General features: G+C 56.2%; 5 protein-coding genes across 5 annotated transcripts; 2 read left to right on the top strand and 3 right to left on the bottom strand.

Annotated features, from left to right (window-relative positions):
• Position 1: 1 nt before the first annotated feature.
• CDEST_11425 (Putative ATP-grasp, subdomain 1 protein) lies at positions 2 to 2,476 on the bottom strand. The gene is made up of 2 exons (XM_062927581.1): positions 2,220 to 2,476; positions 2 to 2,144 (listed from the first exon to the last, which is right to left on the bottom strand). Exons 1-2 carry the CDS (start codon positions 2,269 to 2,271, stop codon positions 175 to 177), a joined length of 2,022 nt encoding a protein of 673 aa, XP_062783632.1. The 5' UTR covers positions 2,272 to 2,476; the 3' UTR covers positions 2 to 174.
• Positions 2,477 to 2,966: 490 nt separating this feature from the next.
• On the top strand, positions 2,967 to 5,520 carry CDEST_11424 (Putative Rhodanese-like domain, tryptophan synthase beta chain-like, PALP domain-containing protein). The gene is made up of 7 exons (XM_062927580.1): positions 2,967 to 3,234; positions 3,306 to 3,495; positions 3,571 to 3,694; positions 3,746 to 3,836; positions 3,895 to 3,955; positions 4,010 to 4,373; positions 4,434 to 5,520. The coding sequence occupies exons 1-7, from the start codon at positions 3,048 to 3,050 to the stop codon at positions 5,070 to 5,072; spliced, it is 1,656 nt and encodes a 551-aa protein (XP_062783631.1). The 5' UTR covers positions 2,967 to 3,047; the 3' UTR covers positions 5,073 to 5,520.
• Positions 5,521 to 5,634: 114 nt separating this feature from the next.
• Positions 5,635 to 7,203, top strand: CDEST_11423 (Putative asparaginase/glutaminase, L-asparaginase, Asparaginase/glutaminase-like superfamily). Its single transcript, XM_062927579.1, has 3 exons — positions 5,635 to 5,877; positions 5,935 to 6,743; positions 6,800 to 7,203. The coding sequence occupies exons 1-3, from the start codon at positions 5,714 to 5,716 to the stop codon at positions 7,018 to 7,020; spliced, it is 1,194 nt and encodes a 397-aa protein (XP_062783630.1). The 5' UTR covers positions 5,635 to 5,713; the 3' UTR covers positions 7,021 to 7,203.
• Positions 7,204 to 7,687: 484 nt separating this feature from the next.
• Positions 7,688 to 8,061, bottom strand: CDEST_11422 (uncharacterized protein; the record flags this gene model as incomplete). Its single annotated transcript, XM_062927578.1, has 3 exons — positions 7,688 to 7,794; positions 7,853 to 7,921; positions 7,974 to 8,061. The coding sequence occupies 3 exons, from the start codon at positions 8,059 to 8,061 to the stop codon at positions 7,688 to 7,690; spliced, it is 264 nt and encodes an 87-aa protein (XP_062783629.1).
• A 2,423-nt stretch (positions 8,062 to 10,484) lies between these two features.
• Positions 10,485 to 12,121, bottom strand: CDEST_11421 (Putative zn(2)Cys(6) fungal-type DNA-binding domain-containing protein; the record flags this gene model as incomplete). Its single annotated transcript, XM_062927577.1, has 2 exons — positions 10,485 to 11,954; positions 12,044 to 12,121. The coding sequence occupies 2 exons, from the start codon at positions 12,119 to 12,121 to the stop codon at positions 10,485 to 10,487; spliced, it is 1,548 nt and encodes a 515-aa protein (XP_062783628.1).
• Positions 12,122 to 12,340: the final 219 nt, after the last annotated feature.

Here is a 12,340-nt window from a genome sequence, read left to right as displayed (position 1 = left end):
AAAAAAAGAACACTGCGCTGTTGTTGGTTCAAGTCGTCAAATAATACTCGCCCTGGGAGGTTGCAAGTGCAACATTCATTAATAATAGAGGGGATTTGAAACGAGTTTCCTAATGGATGACAGGTTGACTCTCATATGGCGCGTCATATTTCGTCATTATCATTGAGTATCTACTTACTCGTCCATCAGTTTATAATCAAACCGCTTCCTCACCTCCCGGTCCAGCTTCAGACACTCCCCCCGCCCCTCCCTGCTCGCGACGATGACATACCCGACGCACCAAAGCTCGCTCGAGTCCGGGCCCTGCACCGTGTCGCCTCTCTCCTTGACCGTCTGGTAGTGCACGACGTGGCGCGCGAGATCCGGGTTCGCCTCAAGAAAGTCCCGCACCGCGTCGTCCGACCCCATGATGCCCGGCCGGGTGGGGGCCAGCACGGAGATGCCCAGCACGTACTGGGGTTCGCCGTGCAGAAAGGGCCGGGAGAGGGCCCTCACGCGGGCATCCTCCTCCGGCCCGAGGCTCAGAAGAAGCCGCACGGCGTAGTAGTCGACGCCGTGGGCGAGCAGGGCCGCCACGCAGTTGACGTAGCCTGGCGGGCGCGCGTTGACCTCGTGCAAGAAACAGGACGGGGCGGCGGCGGCGGCGGCGGCGGCGGCGGCAGCGGTAATGTCTTCCCGGACGTGTAAGTCGAGAATCCCGTCGTCGGCGGGGTCGACGGCATAGTAGGCTCGCGATCCGCGGACCCTGGCCTCGCAATGGAACACGCCAGACTGGAACCCGAGCCGGGCGATGGTCTTGGCCAGGGAGTCCCGCATCATGACCTTCTCCCCGTCCGGCAGCGCAGACGGCACGTCCATGAGGGTCTCCATGAAGTTGGCAGCCTTCGTCCCCTCCGTCCCCGGCAGGTCGGCAGAGCAGGGGAAGTCGTCCGTGACATCGCAGAAGAGCACCTCGCCGTCCAGCACGATGAAGTTGGCGTCCACCTCGGGCCCATCCACGTACGGCTCGATCACCACGCTCGTGCTTCTCGCCGCCGACGCCGCGTGTCTCTCCGACGCCCGAAGTACAGCGGCCCGCAGCTCCCCCTCGTTGCGCGCCTTCACCACGCAGTCGCTGTTCCAGCCAGTGCAAGGCTTGACGATCAGCGGGTAACTCAACCTCTGCCCCATTCCCTTCTCTGCCAGGACCGCATCAAGATCCGCCGCGGAGTGTAGAACGAAACCGTCCTCCTGCCCAGACGCAGCAGACTCAATCTCCCTCGAGGCGCCTTTGTTCCCCGCCCTGGAATATGCCGCAGAGCTGGAGGTGGGCAGTCCCAGGATCTCACACGCCCGCGCGACGAGCGGCAGCCTCACGTCGCTGATGCACACGACTCCGTGAACGGGGTGCCGGTACGCTCGCACGGCATCCACGACGCGCTGGGTGAGGCCCTCGTCGCCCGCGATGCTGATGGGGATGAACGCCTCGCGATAGTGCGCGTGCGGGCCGCTGTCGTCCTCGAGCCAGTGGCCGGGCTCGTCGAGGACGACGAGCGTGATGCCGAGGGCGCGGGCGGCCTTGTAAAACTGCTGGCTTGCTTCGATGTTGGCGCGGCCTTGGACCCAGAAGACTCGTTTCCGGGCGAGGGGCTGCGGCACGGTCCAGGGGACGGAGAGGCGTTTGTTGAACTCGTCATCCAGACGGGCGCGGAGGGCTTGAGTGGTATCTTCCGGGATGTTGGCGCAGGCGACGACGCCACCGACGGCGGCGTGGAGGAGGGAGAGGAGGTCGTCCCTTGTCTTGACGCGGGTTGCCTGGTCTGGTGTTGTTGTGATCACGGGGGATAAAGGGTCAAGGAAGCTCACGATCAGGAGAGTATCCTCGCAGCCGTGAAGCCGGTAGGAGAGGAAATCCGACCTGATGACGGTGCCGACCTCTCCCGAGAAGGCCAGCCTGAGGATGGTGGCATGGCGGAGGTCTTGGTTGATGAAGCTTTCCAGCAGAGAAGTGACGGCGTTATTGGCATCATCCAGATGGATGACCAAAGGGCTTTCCCCGGATGACGCCTGTTGGGGAGAGACGTGCTCCAAATCCAAATACCAGTGGCGTTGCCCAGCCTCCAAGGTACCAGGTAGGATGGTTGTCCGTGAGGCTTGCAGGGTGACTATGTTCTCACTTGTCAGTCTAACACAACAAGAACAACAACACTATCAAGCCGGGCACTGAAGGTGTCACTTACCGTGGTCCTCGCCAGTCTTGACCACAATCTTCCAACTGAGGCTGGTCGTCATGGTGTCTGTGTGAGCCACTGCGGTTCGTATCAACAACAACAACAACTACTACCACTACAACAAAGTCAAGATGGTGGCTAGAGGGCTGTTCACGATGGCGCAAGGTGAGGTGAGCAGGATTGCCGTGTGAGTGAAGTGTGTTGCCTTGCACTTGTCCAACGGCCCAGCCGGTACATCCTCATAAGCCGGGTTTATCCTTCAGTCACCTCGCACTCTCTAGGGAACTCATATGATTCCTCCAGTCCTTAAGGTAGTAGGCCTCGGCGCGTGCGTTCGGCATCAAAATCAAAAGGCCCTAGTCCTGCAGCTAGCTTCATGCAGCGTCCTGCAGCTCCCTGCAGATCCATCCACCTCAGGTCATTGAGCAAGTTATTACGCAGGTTCAGCGCGCCCAGAATGGACCCCCGGAGCTCCCAAGATGTGCTTGGCCTTCGGCACTGTGCTGCACTGTCTGTCACACCAGAGGCATCCGGGATCGTAAGTAGATCGAGGGTGGCATCTTCAGCCAATACGGGTTGGCCAACGTGACACCATACCATGCTTGCCGCGGAACAATTCGAGGCCGTGGTCATGAACAACGAATGCCTAATACATGAAGCCGGTCGTGAGGTCCATCCGTGTGTCCCTTTGCCGATGGGGTCTCCAGGTCTCGTTTCCTGAGTCCAGACACTGCCGTTCGGCCATATTAGTACGATTCTGGCATCCATCCCTTCTGTTCTCTTCCGTCCGGGCCAAGACTGCACCCCCCAAGCGGATATTTCGTTCCAACTATCGATATGTCGGACCAGAACTATGTCTTCAGTGGCCGTCATTCCGTGGCCGACTATTTCGATCCCGATAAGAATCCCCCTCTCCCCTTGGTCGAGATTCCAGATCGGCTGAATCCCTTCCGGAAAGATGGCGTAAGGATCTATGCAAAGATGCTCACTTGCCTGCCGGCGCAGAACGTCAAGTCTCTGCCTGGTACGTAATCATAACTTCTGACCGACCGACCGACCTTGCGACTTCTACGGACTGACAGGCGGGTTTTGTAGCCCTGAAGATGCTACGAAACAGACCTGATGCCCACGACAAGAAGATTGTCGAAGCAAGCTCAGGGTCGACGGTGCTCTCTCTTGGCATCCTAGCCCGGGTTCTCTGGGGGAACGAAGATGTCGATGCCTACGTGACGAATAAGAAGCCGCCAGAGTCGTTGAGCATGCTTCGGTTCTTTGGCATCCGGCCGTGAGACCCCTCTTTTCGGAGTCGTTTGCCCCCCCATCCCTCGTGTACAAATTCTGACTTTTGCCTTGCGATCAGGTGTCTCTATGGAGGTCTCTCCCAGCAGGAGCCCACAGATCCAACGGGCATCATGAGCAGGTTGCGGAGAAAGGCCGCACAAGATGAAGACGTGGTGTACCCTGGGCAGTATGACAACCCGAACGTAGGTTTCACTACTCGCGCAACTGAATCGAATTGCTGACTTTCGAACAAGAACTGGAAAGCCCACGAGGAATGGACGGGGCCCCAGATTTTCAAACAGCTGCCTCAGATCAACATCTTTTGCTCGACGGTTGGCACTGGAGGTGGGAACTGATGGGTGTCGCTCGCCTCCTTACTCGGCTAACAATCACGATCACCCAGGTGCAATAACAGGAACAGGCTTGTATCTCAAGTCCCAGAAGCCGGCAGTCAATGTCGTTGGGTGAGTTCTTTCTCATCCCTTCACGTTGTTTCCCAGCCCCTGATGATAGGTCAGCGTCTTCAACAAGTTCGGAGACCCCACGCCGGGTCCCAGACATTTTCACGGCTTCCATACCTCCGGCTTTCCCTGGCAAGGCACAGTCGACTCTCGGATTGAGGTCTCATCTGTTGACTCGTACCGCATGTCTATGCGTCTCTCTCGAGAGGGACTCATTTCCGGCCCGTCGTCCGGAGAAGCGCTCCACGGCCTCCTCGAGTACATCTCAAATCTCGAGAAGGCTGATGGGCTGGATCAACTGAGAGATGAGACGACCGGAGACATCTCATGCGTTTTCATATGCAGCGATCTACCATATCAATACCTGCCTGTCTACTTCCAAAAGCTTGGAGCAGAAGAGTTCCCCCGGATCGAAAACGAGGTGATGATGCACACTTCCTAATCATTCCGAACTCCAGTACTAATACGAGCTCGCATCTAGATCCTTTTGCAATGTGACCAGAACAGACACGACGAGAGATGGGTCTTGGACACCCTGAAAGCTGCGACCGTTCTGTTCGGCACCGGAGAACTGGGGTCACGCCAGAAGGCAGTGTCAAAGACCGACAGCAAGGACTGCGATCTGGGCAAGCTCTCTCCGGCCCAGACACCACCAACGAGCCGCTCCTGGATGTCGTACCTTTTACATCTTTTGTTTCCAGAGAAGCCTCACTTGGAATCTGGCTGTTGCCCCAGCCACTTTCGGGGCAGCGTCTTACCATCAATCCTGGTCTTGGATTTGCGCAGCCAGGCTGACTTCGAGGCGCTACACCTTCCAGGCTCCCATTCTGTGCCCTTGGAAGGTCTTACAGCCAGTCTAGCTGACGGGGATCTCTTTGGAGACGCCAAATCTGTTCACATGGTCTGGACGCAGATTCAGAAAACGTTCGACGAGCCGCGTGTGGCCAGACGGCTGCTGAGCGCGCGGGACAACCAGCATACTGTCATGCTGGTGTGCTATAATGGCGACGCAAGCAAGCTTGCGTCTTCAACACTCCGGGCCAGGGACTATGAAGCATTCAGCGTCGAGGGCGGTATAGAGGCACTCTGGGCCGAGGTTCAAGGTCGGGGACTTGTCTGATTCACGTTTTGCCAGATACTCTTGCAATCGATTATGGCACCATGTATTACCCGCGAACACCATGAACAGCTCCCGTGAATGGTCACACGTGGGTGGCACTGTTGCCGTAATCACGCAGTGGGAGTGGCTTTAACGCGCTCGACAGTGTCTGGGAGAGCGAGAGGAGTAAGCAAGTAGGAAACCCTTGCTGCAGTGACTTGCAGCCATCGCCGCAGACGTACATGTGCAGACCGAGACAGGCAGCTGCTAAGACCTGCGTTGTTGATGATGCTTCCATAATCTTGATCCACAGCAGCTAACACGTCCTGCATCATGTATCCATATTGCCAACCTCACTAGGCCATCCCCCAAGAAGACAATGGCCTTGGCAAAGACACTGGTCACAATTCCATTCGTTGTATGCAGCTTTTGAGCAAGTATGAGCTCTTATTGTGCTGCCATCCCCCACTGCTGCCCACTTCTTCAGTTGAATAGGAACGCCCTTGCACGCTTTTTTGACGATATCACTGCTCGAAGAATAACGGTTGATTTAGCTCGGCACACTCGAACGAATGACGAGCGATTATTAATACTTTGTGGCAATCATCGAGCTTTCGATCGAATCCTTGGAGTCTCAAGCCCCCCAGCCGGCATCAGAAACGATGAGAGCTTCTTACTTGTCGACGGTCCTGTTGCCAGCGCTGGCAGGCCTTGGTTTCGCCTCCCCAGTCGGGCCGGCCTCTTCACGGCAGCCAAATGCCACGACATCAAGCCAGCGCCACGGGTTGAAATGGCTCGGAACAGACCATTCGCTGCCGAAGATTCTGTAACCAGTCCTCAAATCTGTGTGGTCTTTGTTTTGCAACGAGACTAACGTGGGAAGGGTTCTGTTCACCGGCGGCACTCTCGCCGAGGGTTCCGGTTACGGCCCCCTTGACGACACCCAGTACGGCCAATACAGCATCACTGCCGAGGACATCATCACACGAAACCCGTACTTGTTCAACGTCTCCCAGTTGGCCGTTTCGAACTGGACATCCGGCAGGACCGGCCCCTCGCCCAGTCGATCCGACGCTTTCGTCATGAACATGACGCGCTTCCTCGACGACGCCCTCTGCTCCGACGACAGCGACATCGACGGCGCCGTCTTCACCCACGGGACCAACTCTCTCGAAGAGACGGCCGTGCTCTTCGACCTCCTCGTCAACTGCGGCAAGACCATCGTTGCCGCCGGCGCCTCCCGGCCCGTCTCGGCGCTGTCCGCCGACGGCGACGCCAACTTCTTCCAGAGCGTCGCCTTGGCCGCCAGCCCGGCCAGCCGCGGCCGCGGCGTGCTCCTCGCCTTTTCGAACCGCATCCTGCAGGCCTTCTGGGCGACCAAGACTGTGCCCACGTTCCCCGACGGCTTCGGGCAGACGGCCGGCGGAAGCCTCGGCGAGTTCCTCAACAACATGCCGTACTTCTTCAACACGCCCAGCCTGCCCGTGAACCGGCACACGTTCGATCTGAAGGCGGTCAGCAGCCACGAGAGCTACCCTTCGCTTCCAAAAGTAGACATCCTCTTCGCCCATCGCGAGTTTGACGGCGGTCTCGTCGCGGACGCCGTCAAGAGGGGTGCCAAGGGCGTCGTCATTGCGGGCACCGGGAGCGGCGCGGTCCCCACCGGAAAGGAGGAGGTCGCTGCGGCTGTCGGTGAGTCGTCCCAGAGTGAAGACAAAATAATCATTTCTGACAACTCCGCGTCGCAGAAAATGGAACATACATCGTGGTCTCGACGAGGTCCCCCTACGGTGCCAGTACGCCGTCTCTGTCACCGACATACGCTAAATCCGGATATGTCCACTCGTTACAGGCAAGAGTGATGCTGCAGCTGGCCATAGCCAGCGGGTTCAGTCATAAAGACGTGGCAGCCTTATTTGAAGGGACGATCAGGGAGGCTACCTTGCCATCGTTCATCTACGGCGTGTGATTCGACTCGTCCATTTTTCAATGGCCTACTAACGCTTCACTATGTAGTGAGTGACTGGTGAAGACGTCTGGCCTGTTTTGATCCCCCCTGCTCTAACGACTAATTGCAGCTGCGCCTCGTACTGGCAACTTTACACAGGGGATTTACTAAGCATTTTAAGACGAAAAGAAGTAGATTTCCGACAATCGATTTGAAAAGCAAGGAGAGTGTTCCCAAGTCCTGCTTTCTTGCTGTCCAAGCTGCCAACTATGCCTGTGATCTCTTCTGCAAAAAGAGTATTGATCGTAAAGTCCACCACGCTAAGTGGCATTTTGGTGGATATCTTAGAAACAAGAGAAACAAGGTCGTCAATCTCTGGTTCCACAGTTAGTCAAAGTATACAAGCTGAAGGGCCTCTGCGATTGCGTGAGAAGATGAGTATGGTGGGACGGGTTGTCTAGAGACATAGACAGACGCATGTGGGGGGGGAAAGACTGCCATTTTTGAGTATCATGATAGCACTGCCGGGTTTCCAGTAAGGAGTATCACGGCGAGATTGGTAAAAGCAGCTGATGCGGATCCTCACGCTTTTCTTTTCTCTTTTCTGTCTTTTCCTTTCTACCCGAACCGCAATGGGCTTGCACAATGACTAGCTCAAGACCTCCATCATGTCCTATGCCGACAACCCTTAATTGAGATGGTCCCAGTCACCACACTGTCCTCTGTTGTTTGCGCACCACGAGTGCTTTGGGTCCTTCTTGGTGCATCTGTAGCCAGTCTTCGAGTGTTTGTCGGCTAGCACGGACGAGTTAGACCGACGTGTTTCTTCCTGGAGGGCGTCAAAGATTCTTACGGTTGCAGTAGAGCGAGTCTTTTGATCCCGTGTCGCAGGGACAGCAGTCGCGGTTCTTCTTGCATTCGGCTTGTATACAGATCAGCATAGCTCCGATACGTCAGAGCATTGAAGATATTACCGCCCTGTCCAAGGTGGCGCTGGGGCTCATCTTGCGCGCTGACAAGAGAAATGTAGAGGGCCAGAACGGGAACTGCGGCGAACTTCATTGTGGAAGGGAGATGTTGGTCTGGTACGTTCGACAATGCTGCAAGCAAGTTGTCAATGTAGAAGCCAATGCTTGGTATGTGTAGTATCTGTGTGTTGAATGGACTCTCTGCACACAAAGAGAGCCCTGATACGATCGTTTCGGGCTGAATGTAGGGTGAATCAAAGATGTTAATTCTGTGACCATGTTTCCCAACTTCAAGACCTGGCTGTCGTACAAGCAGATTTATCTGGCTCGTACGTCTTTGTCAGTTCGGTCCGAGTGACAACCTTCCCTTCCCCTCTTTGTGAACGGCGTGATCGGTGCAGTCAGTGCCAGGCCGATTCAAAATAAGGGCCAGAAGCAGAATCCGCTGACGGAAATACAAATCCGTCACGCTAAGATTAAAATGTGCCATCTAAACTTGAAAGTCAAAATGAATGATTGTATCTTTGTGAAGCTGACTAGATGAATGCACTAAAAGAGGCAAAGTCCTTAGCCGAAGGCTGATTTTTGCTGTTTTTCCTAACACACCTAGATAGGTCGGCCAAGGATTAAATTAAGGGCCAAACTTACAGCGCCTGCCAGCGTCTGCTTTCAATTGCTAGTGCCTAGGGTGCTGGGGTGCTAGCAATAGTAGGTGATCGGTAGCAACAGCTTGTACCGGCCGGTGAGGGCTGGAAAGGACTAGTAGATGATTTCCTGTCTTACATAAAAGGTTAATCTAAAACAGCAGGTGTAATAGTAATCAGATTAGACGCAAAGGTTGATCCAAGTCACTTAAAGCCTCCTTTCTGGCACCTTGGCCCTCAAATCGAATCGGTCACCGATCACGGCCAAAACAGCAGGTATAATAGTAATCAGATTAGACGCAAAGGTTGGCCCAAGTCACTCAAAGTCTCTTTCTTGGCACCTTGGCCCTCAAATCGAATCGGTCACCGTTCACGGCCTACAGTGTAAGTACCGAATATCTAGTTTGTGCAGTCTCCCTACAAGTCGTGGGTGTCGTACGGTCATGTGACAGTGCTGTTCCAATCATCTAGATAGTCCATGTCCACTAGGTCGAGTTGAACGATGTGGCTAGTCCCGGTTGTGTAGGATGAACCTACAGAACTCTAAACAGCTACAGGCACAGCAAACCAGTCGGCATCCCGTGTACGACGCATGTCAGGTACCAATGATATTGGCTGCCTTTAACTGCCTTGTAATTCTTCAGGTAGCTATCCAATTGACTGCAATACTCTTCGCCAGATTGAAGCCATGCGACGACGGGGGTCGGCTGAATCAACAAACTATTGAGAAGTAAGGCGTATGAAAAGAATGAGTATACACTTTTTGCCTACCTCATCGACCGTGGCAAGGCTACATTCTCCCTACAGTGTGCGGGGTAGTAACCAGTAAGGGCCTAATATAACGCGTTAGATGTGTAGTACTTCTAATTGCGGATATCTTTGCCTGTACTAAGTGTAATAAAGAGGCTGGATTGACCACATCTCTATCAGATGGCTAAACTCGACTGACCCCATCACTTGAGAGAAGAAGAACTTTTTTTGCCCACACAGGAACCAGATATTTGTGTTTAGATTATCCAGAGTTTTCAATTGTATATGAGCTGGTCTACGCTTATGTCTACATCATCTTATACGAACAAAGATCCAGCTTCTGGACCGCTTGTTGGCTTTCAAATCGAGGCTGCGGAGTAAGCAGCTCAGACCAGGTCGCGGGTATTCTCGAGGGAGCCCTGCCACCGGGGCTTGTGATGCGTGAGAGGCGGCGTTGTGGGGAGAAGTCGAGCTTGTCGTCAGCCACGAGGGGCACTATGGGTACCGCAGCAGTGGTCACGGCAGCTACAACGGACCACCCGCCACGGGAGTGCAGTGTGACGGGACAGGTCAGATGGTCCATTCAAGTGACCTGCTCATCCTTATTCACAGCTTGCCGATGTATCAGATCCAGCGAGTCAGTGTAGATCTTGCCACAGAGGCTGATGCTACAAAGCCTATAGTCCATGAACGATTCCCTTCGAAGGACTGTTGCCAGACAGTTTCTGGCAATTTGCCGGCGTTCGGCGTGTCCAAATCAGAAATGAGAGGGCGCTCAGCCCTGCTCGTCGCTGTCGTTCTGATATATGACTTGATGACAATATCAACGAAAGTCACGTCGCTCGCATTCACCTGACATGCGGCAAGGTTTCACCCCAAATGTGCCGTTCTGACAGGTTGGAGCCTATGTATTGGAGGCAACAGGTGCGGCGTTATGCGTAATGGGCGACTGAAAGCAGAGCTGTCGTGCTGTTGTTCTCATATCGGGATCGGCACCGGTCATCAAACTCCAATTGGTCGATAGCGGCGGTGGTGGCCAGGCCTTTCTCTCTTCAAGGGCAGCGGGCCACCGACGACCCGGAGCGAGCGGCGGCCATGTTATAACTTCATGCCATATTGCCGGTCAACCACACTCCAGGCCTCGCTGCTTCAACTTGTCCGTCATCGAGTCCAGCCTCGCCCCGAGGTCCGGCATGCCCGTGGGCAGAAGCAGCTCGCGGAGGCTGTCGATGAAGTCCATCAGACCGGCCGCCCGGCCCTTCAGCAGGGGCCCGATGATGGCCGCCCTCTCGGTCTCGCTCTCCACCACGTAGTCCCCGATCCTGATGACGTCGGAGAGGGCGGTCGGTGGCGGCGGCGACGGAGGCGTCGTCGACGACGACGAGGCGGGGCGCGGCCGCTGCAGCAGGACCTGCTGGTTCCGCTGCAGGTGGACGAGCTGCTCGATGTTGAGGATCAGCAGCTGCGCGAACTGCGGCCGCGACAGGCACCTCACGCAGCCCATGATGAGCCGCTCCCACAGGCTCATGGAGTTGTGGTAGATCATGCAGTACTCGGACAGGGTCGGGGAGTCCCCGCCGGCCGGAGCGCCCGGCCGCTGGTCCGCCTTCCACGTGCTGAGGTCGAACAGGCTCAGCGTGAGCTGCTGCACGCACGAGCACTCGGCGGAGGAGGATGAGGAGGAGGAACGGGACCCCGCCGCCAAGGACAACGTCATTGCCCCGGAGCCCTGGTTGTGGTGGTTGTGGTGGTGGGAGTTGTTGTTGTTGTTATTGTGATTGTGGTTATGGTTGTCCGCCCTCCTCATCATCGAATGCGATCTCAACGCCGAGACTGATAGGGCGTGAGTGGGAGCACTGCCGGGTGCCGGGGCGTGCTGCTGCTGCTGCTGCTGCTGTCTGCTCTTGTCACGGCCGCCATGGCCCTCTTCGTGTGGTGGGGGGATGCCGCCCCGTGAGACCAGAAGAGCAAAGTCGTCCGATACGGCGCGGTAGATGTCGGCGCTGCTGCCGCTGTACGCATTGTCGCTGAAGTCCGGGACGTTGTTCCAGTACCAGCCCTCGTCCGACACGGAGGAGAGGTGGGCTTCGCTCTGGCCGGACGAGCTGGCGCGCTCGGCGTGCTGGAACGCCATGTCGACGTCACGGTCCAGCGTCAGGGAGGCGGCCTGGCTTGGCGGCCTCGTGATGGGCGCTGCTGTTGCCGAGGGGATGGAGGCGGCCGGGAGATGGTGGTGGTGCAGAGGCGGGAGGGTGTCGGGCCAGCAACCGTGAAAAGCGCCGGTACGCGCGTCTTCCCCGTAAGTATCGGGGTTCTGGCGCCACGACGGGCCGGTGGACCGCTCTTTGGTCGCTTGTTGGCCGTTATTGTTGTTGTTGCTGATGTTGTCCACGTTGCCGCCGCTGCTGTTGCTGCCGGTGGTGCGATACATGGCCGGGTCCACGTGGATGAACCGGTCATGGGCCTTGGGCCCGGGCCTGGTGCCGAACCGGAGATCCTGATCTTGAGGCCGCGGTCTCGCCACCGAAAAGATGCACTCCTTGCCCAGCCTGGTGCAGCGGTCGCACTTGGGTCTGTTTCCGCTGCATTTGACCTGTGCGGTTTCCTAATCAGCATTTGTCTTTCGGGGCCAAAAGAATCGGGGAGGGGTGATTGGTTTGTAGAAAAGAAAGGGTTGCGGACTTTGTATTCGCGGCACAGGTCGCACGCTGATCGTCGGAGATTCCTGCGGCTGATAGCGTCTTGGCTCTGCTCGTCCATTGTCACACAGCGTGAATTGTTAATGCAGCTCACGAGGTTAACAACATCTGCTCTGCCGTATATATTATAGTAGGTAGCCGTATCTCGACTATGTACTCGGTAGCCAGCGGCTGGGCGAGGACGGCTTCTAGGGCGGCCGACGCCACTTTGAGGCGATGGCGATGGGTACCCTTGGATCTTACATGCATACTAGCAGTCTGTACAGATATTCCTTCGATC

The sequence above is a fragment of the Colletotrichum destructivum genome, chromosome 7, assembly GCF_034447905.1.
Source record: "Colletotrichum destructivum chromosome 7, complete sequence".
NCBI lineage: Eukaryota > Fungi > Ascomycota > Sordariomycetes > Glomerellales > Glomerellaceae > Colletotrichum > Colletotrichum destructivum.
Note: the sequence above shows the minus strand (reverse complement) of the source record. Positions and strands in the feature narration are given on the sequence as shown.

Coding starts and splice junctions, on each gene's coding strand:
- CDEST_11425 (XM_062927581.1), bottom strand. CDS start 2,271: ATGACGACCAGCCTCAGTTGGAAGATTGTGGTCAAGACTGGCGAGGAC. Junction 2,145..2,219: donor CAAGACTGGCGAGGACCACG/GTAAGTGACACC, acceptor GTGAGAACATAG/TCACCCTGCAAGCCTCACGG.
- CDEST_11424 (XM_062927580.1), top strand. CDS start 3,048: ATGTCGGACCAGAACTATGTCTTCAGTGGCCGTCATTCCGTGGCCGAC. Junction 3,956..4,009: donor CCGGCAGTCAATGTCGTTGG/GTGAGTTCTTTC, acceptor ATGATAGGTCAG/CGTCTTCAACAAGTTCGGAG. Junction 4,374..4,433: donor TCCCCCGGATCGAAAACGAG/GTGATGATGCAC, acceptor GCTCGCATCTAG/ATCCTTTTGCAATGTGACCA.
- CDEST_11423 (XM_062927579.1), top strand. CDS start 5,714: ATGAGAGCTTCTTACTTGTCGACGGTCCTGTTGCCAGCGCTGGCAGGC. Junction 5,878..5,934: donor CATTCGCTGCCGAAGATTCT/GTAACCAGTCCT, acceptor TAACGTGGGAAG/GGTTCTGTTCACCGGCGGCA. Junction 6,744..6,799: donor GGAGGTCGCTGCGGCTGTCG/GTGAGTCGTCCC, acceptor TCCGCGTCGCAG/AAAATGGAACATACATCGTG.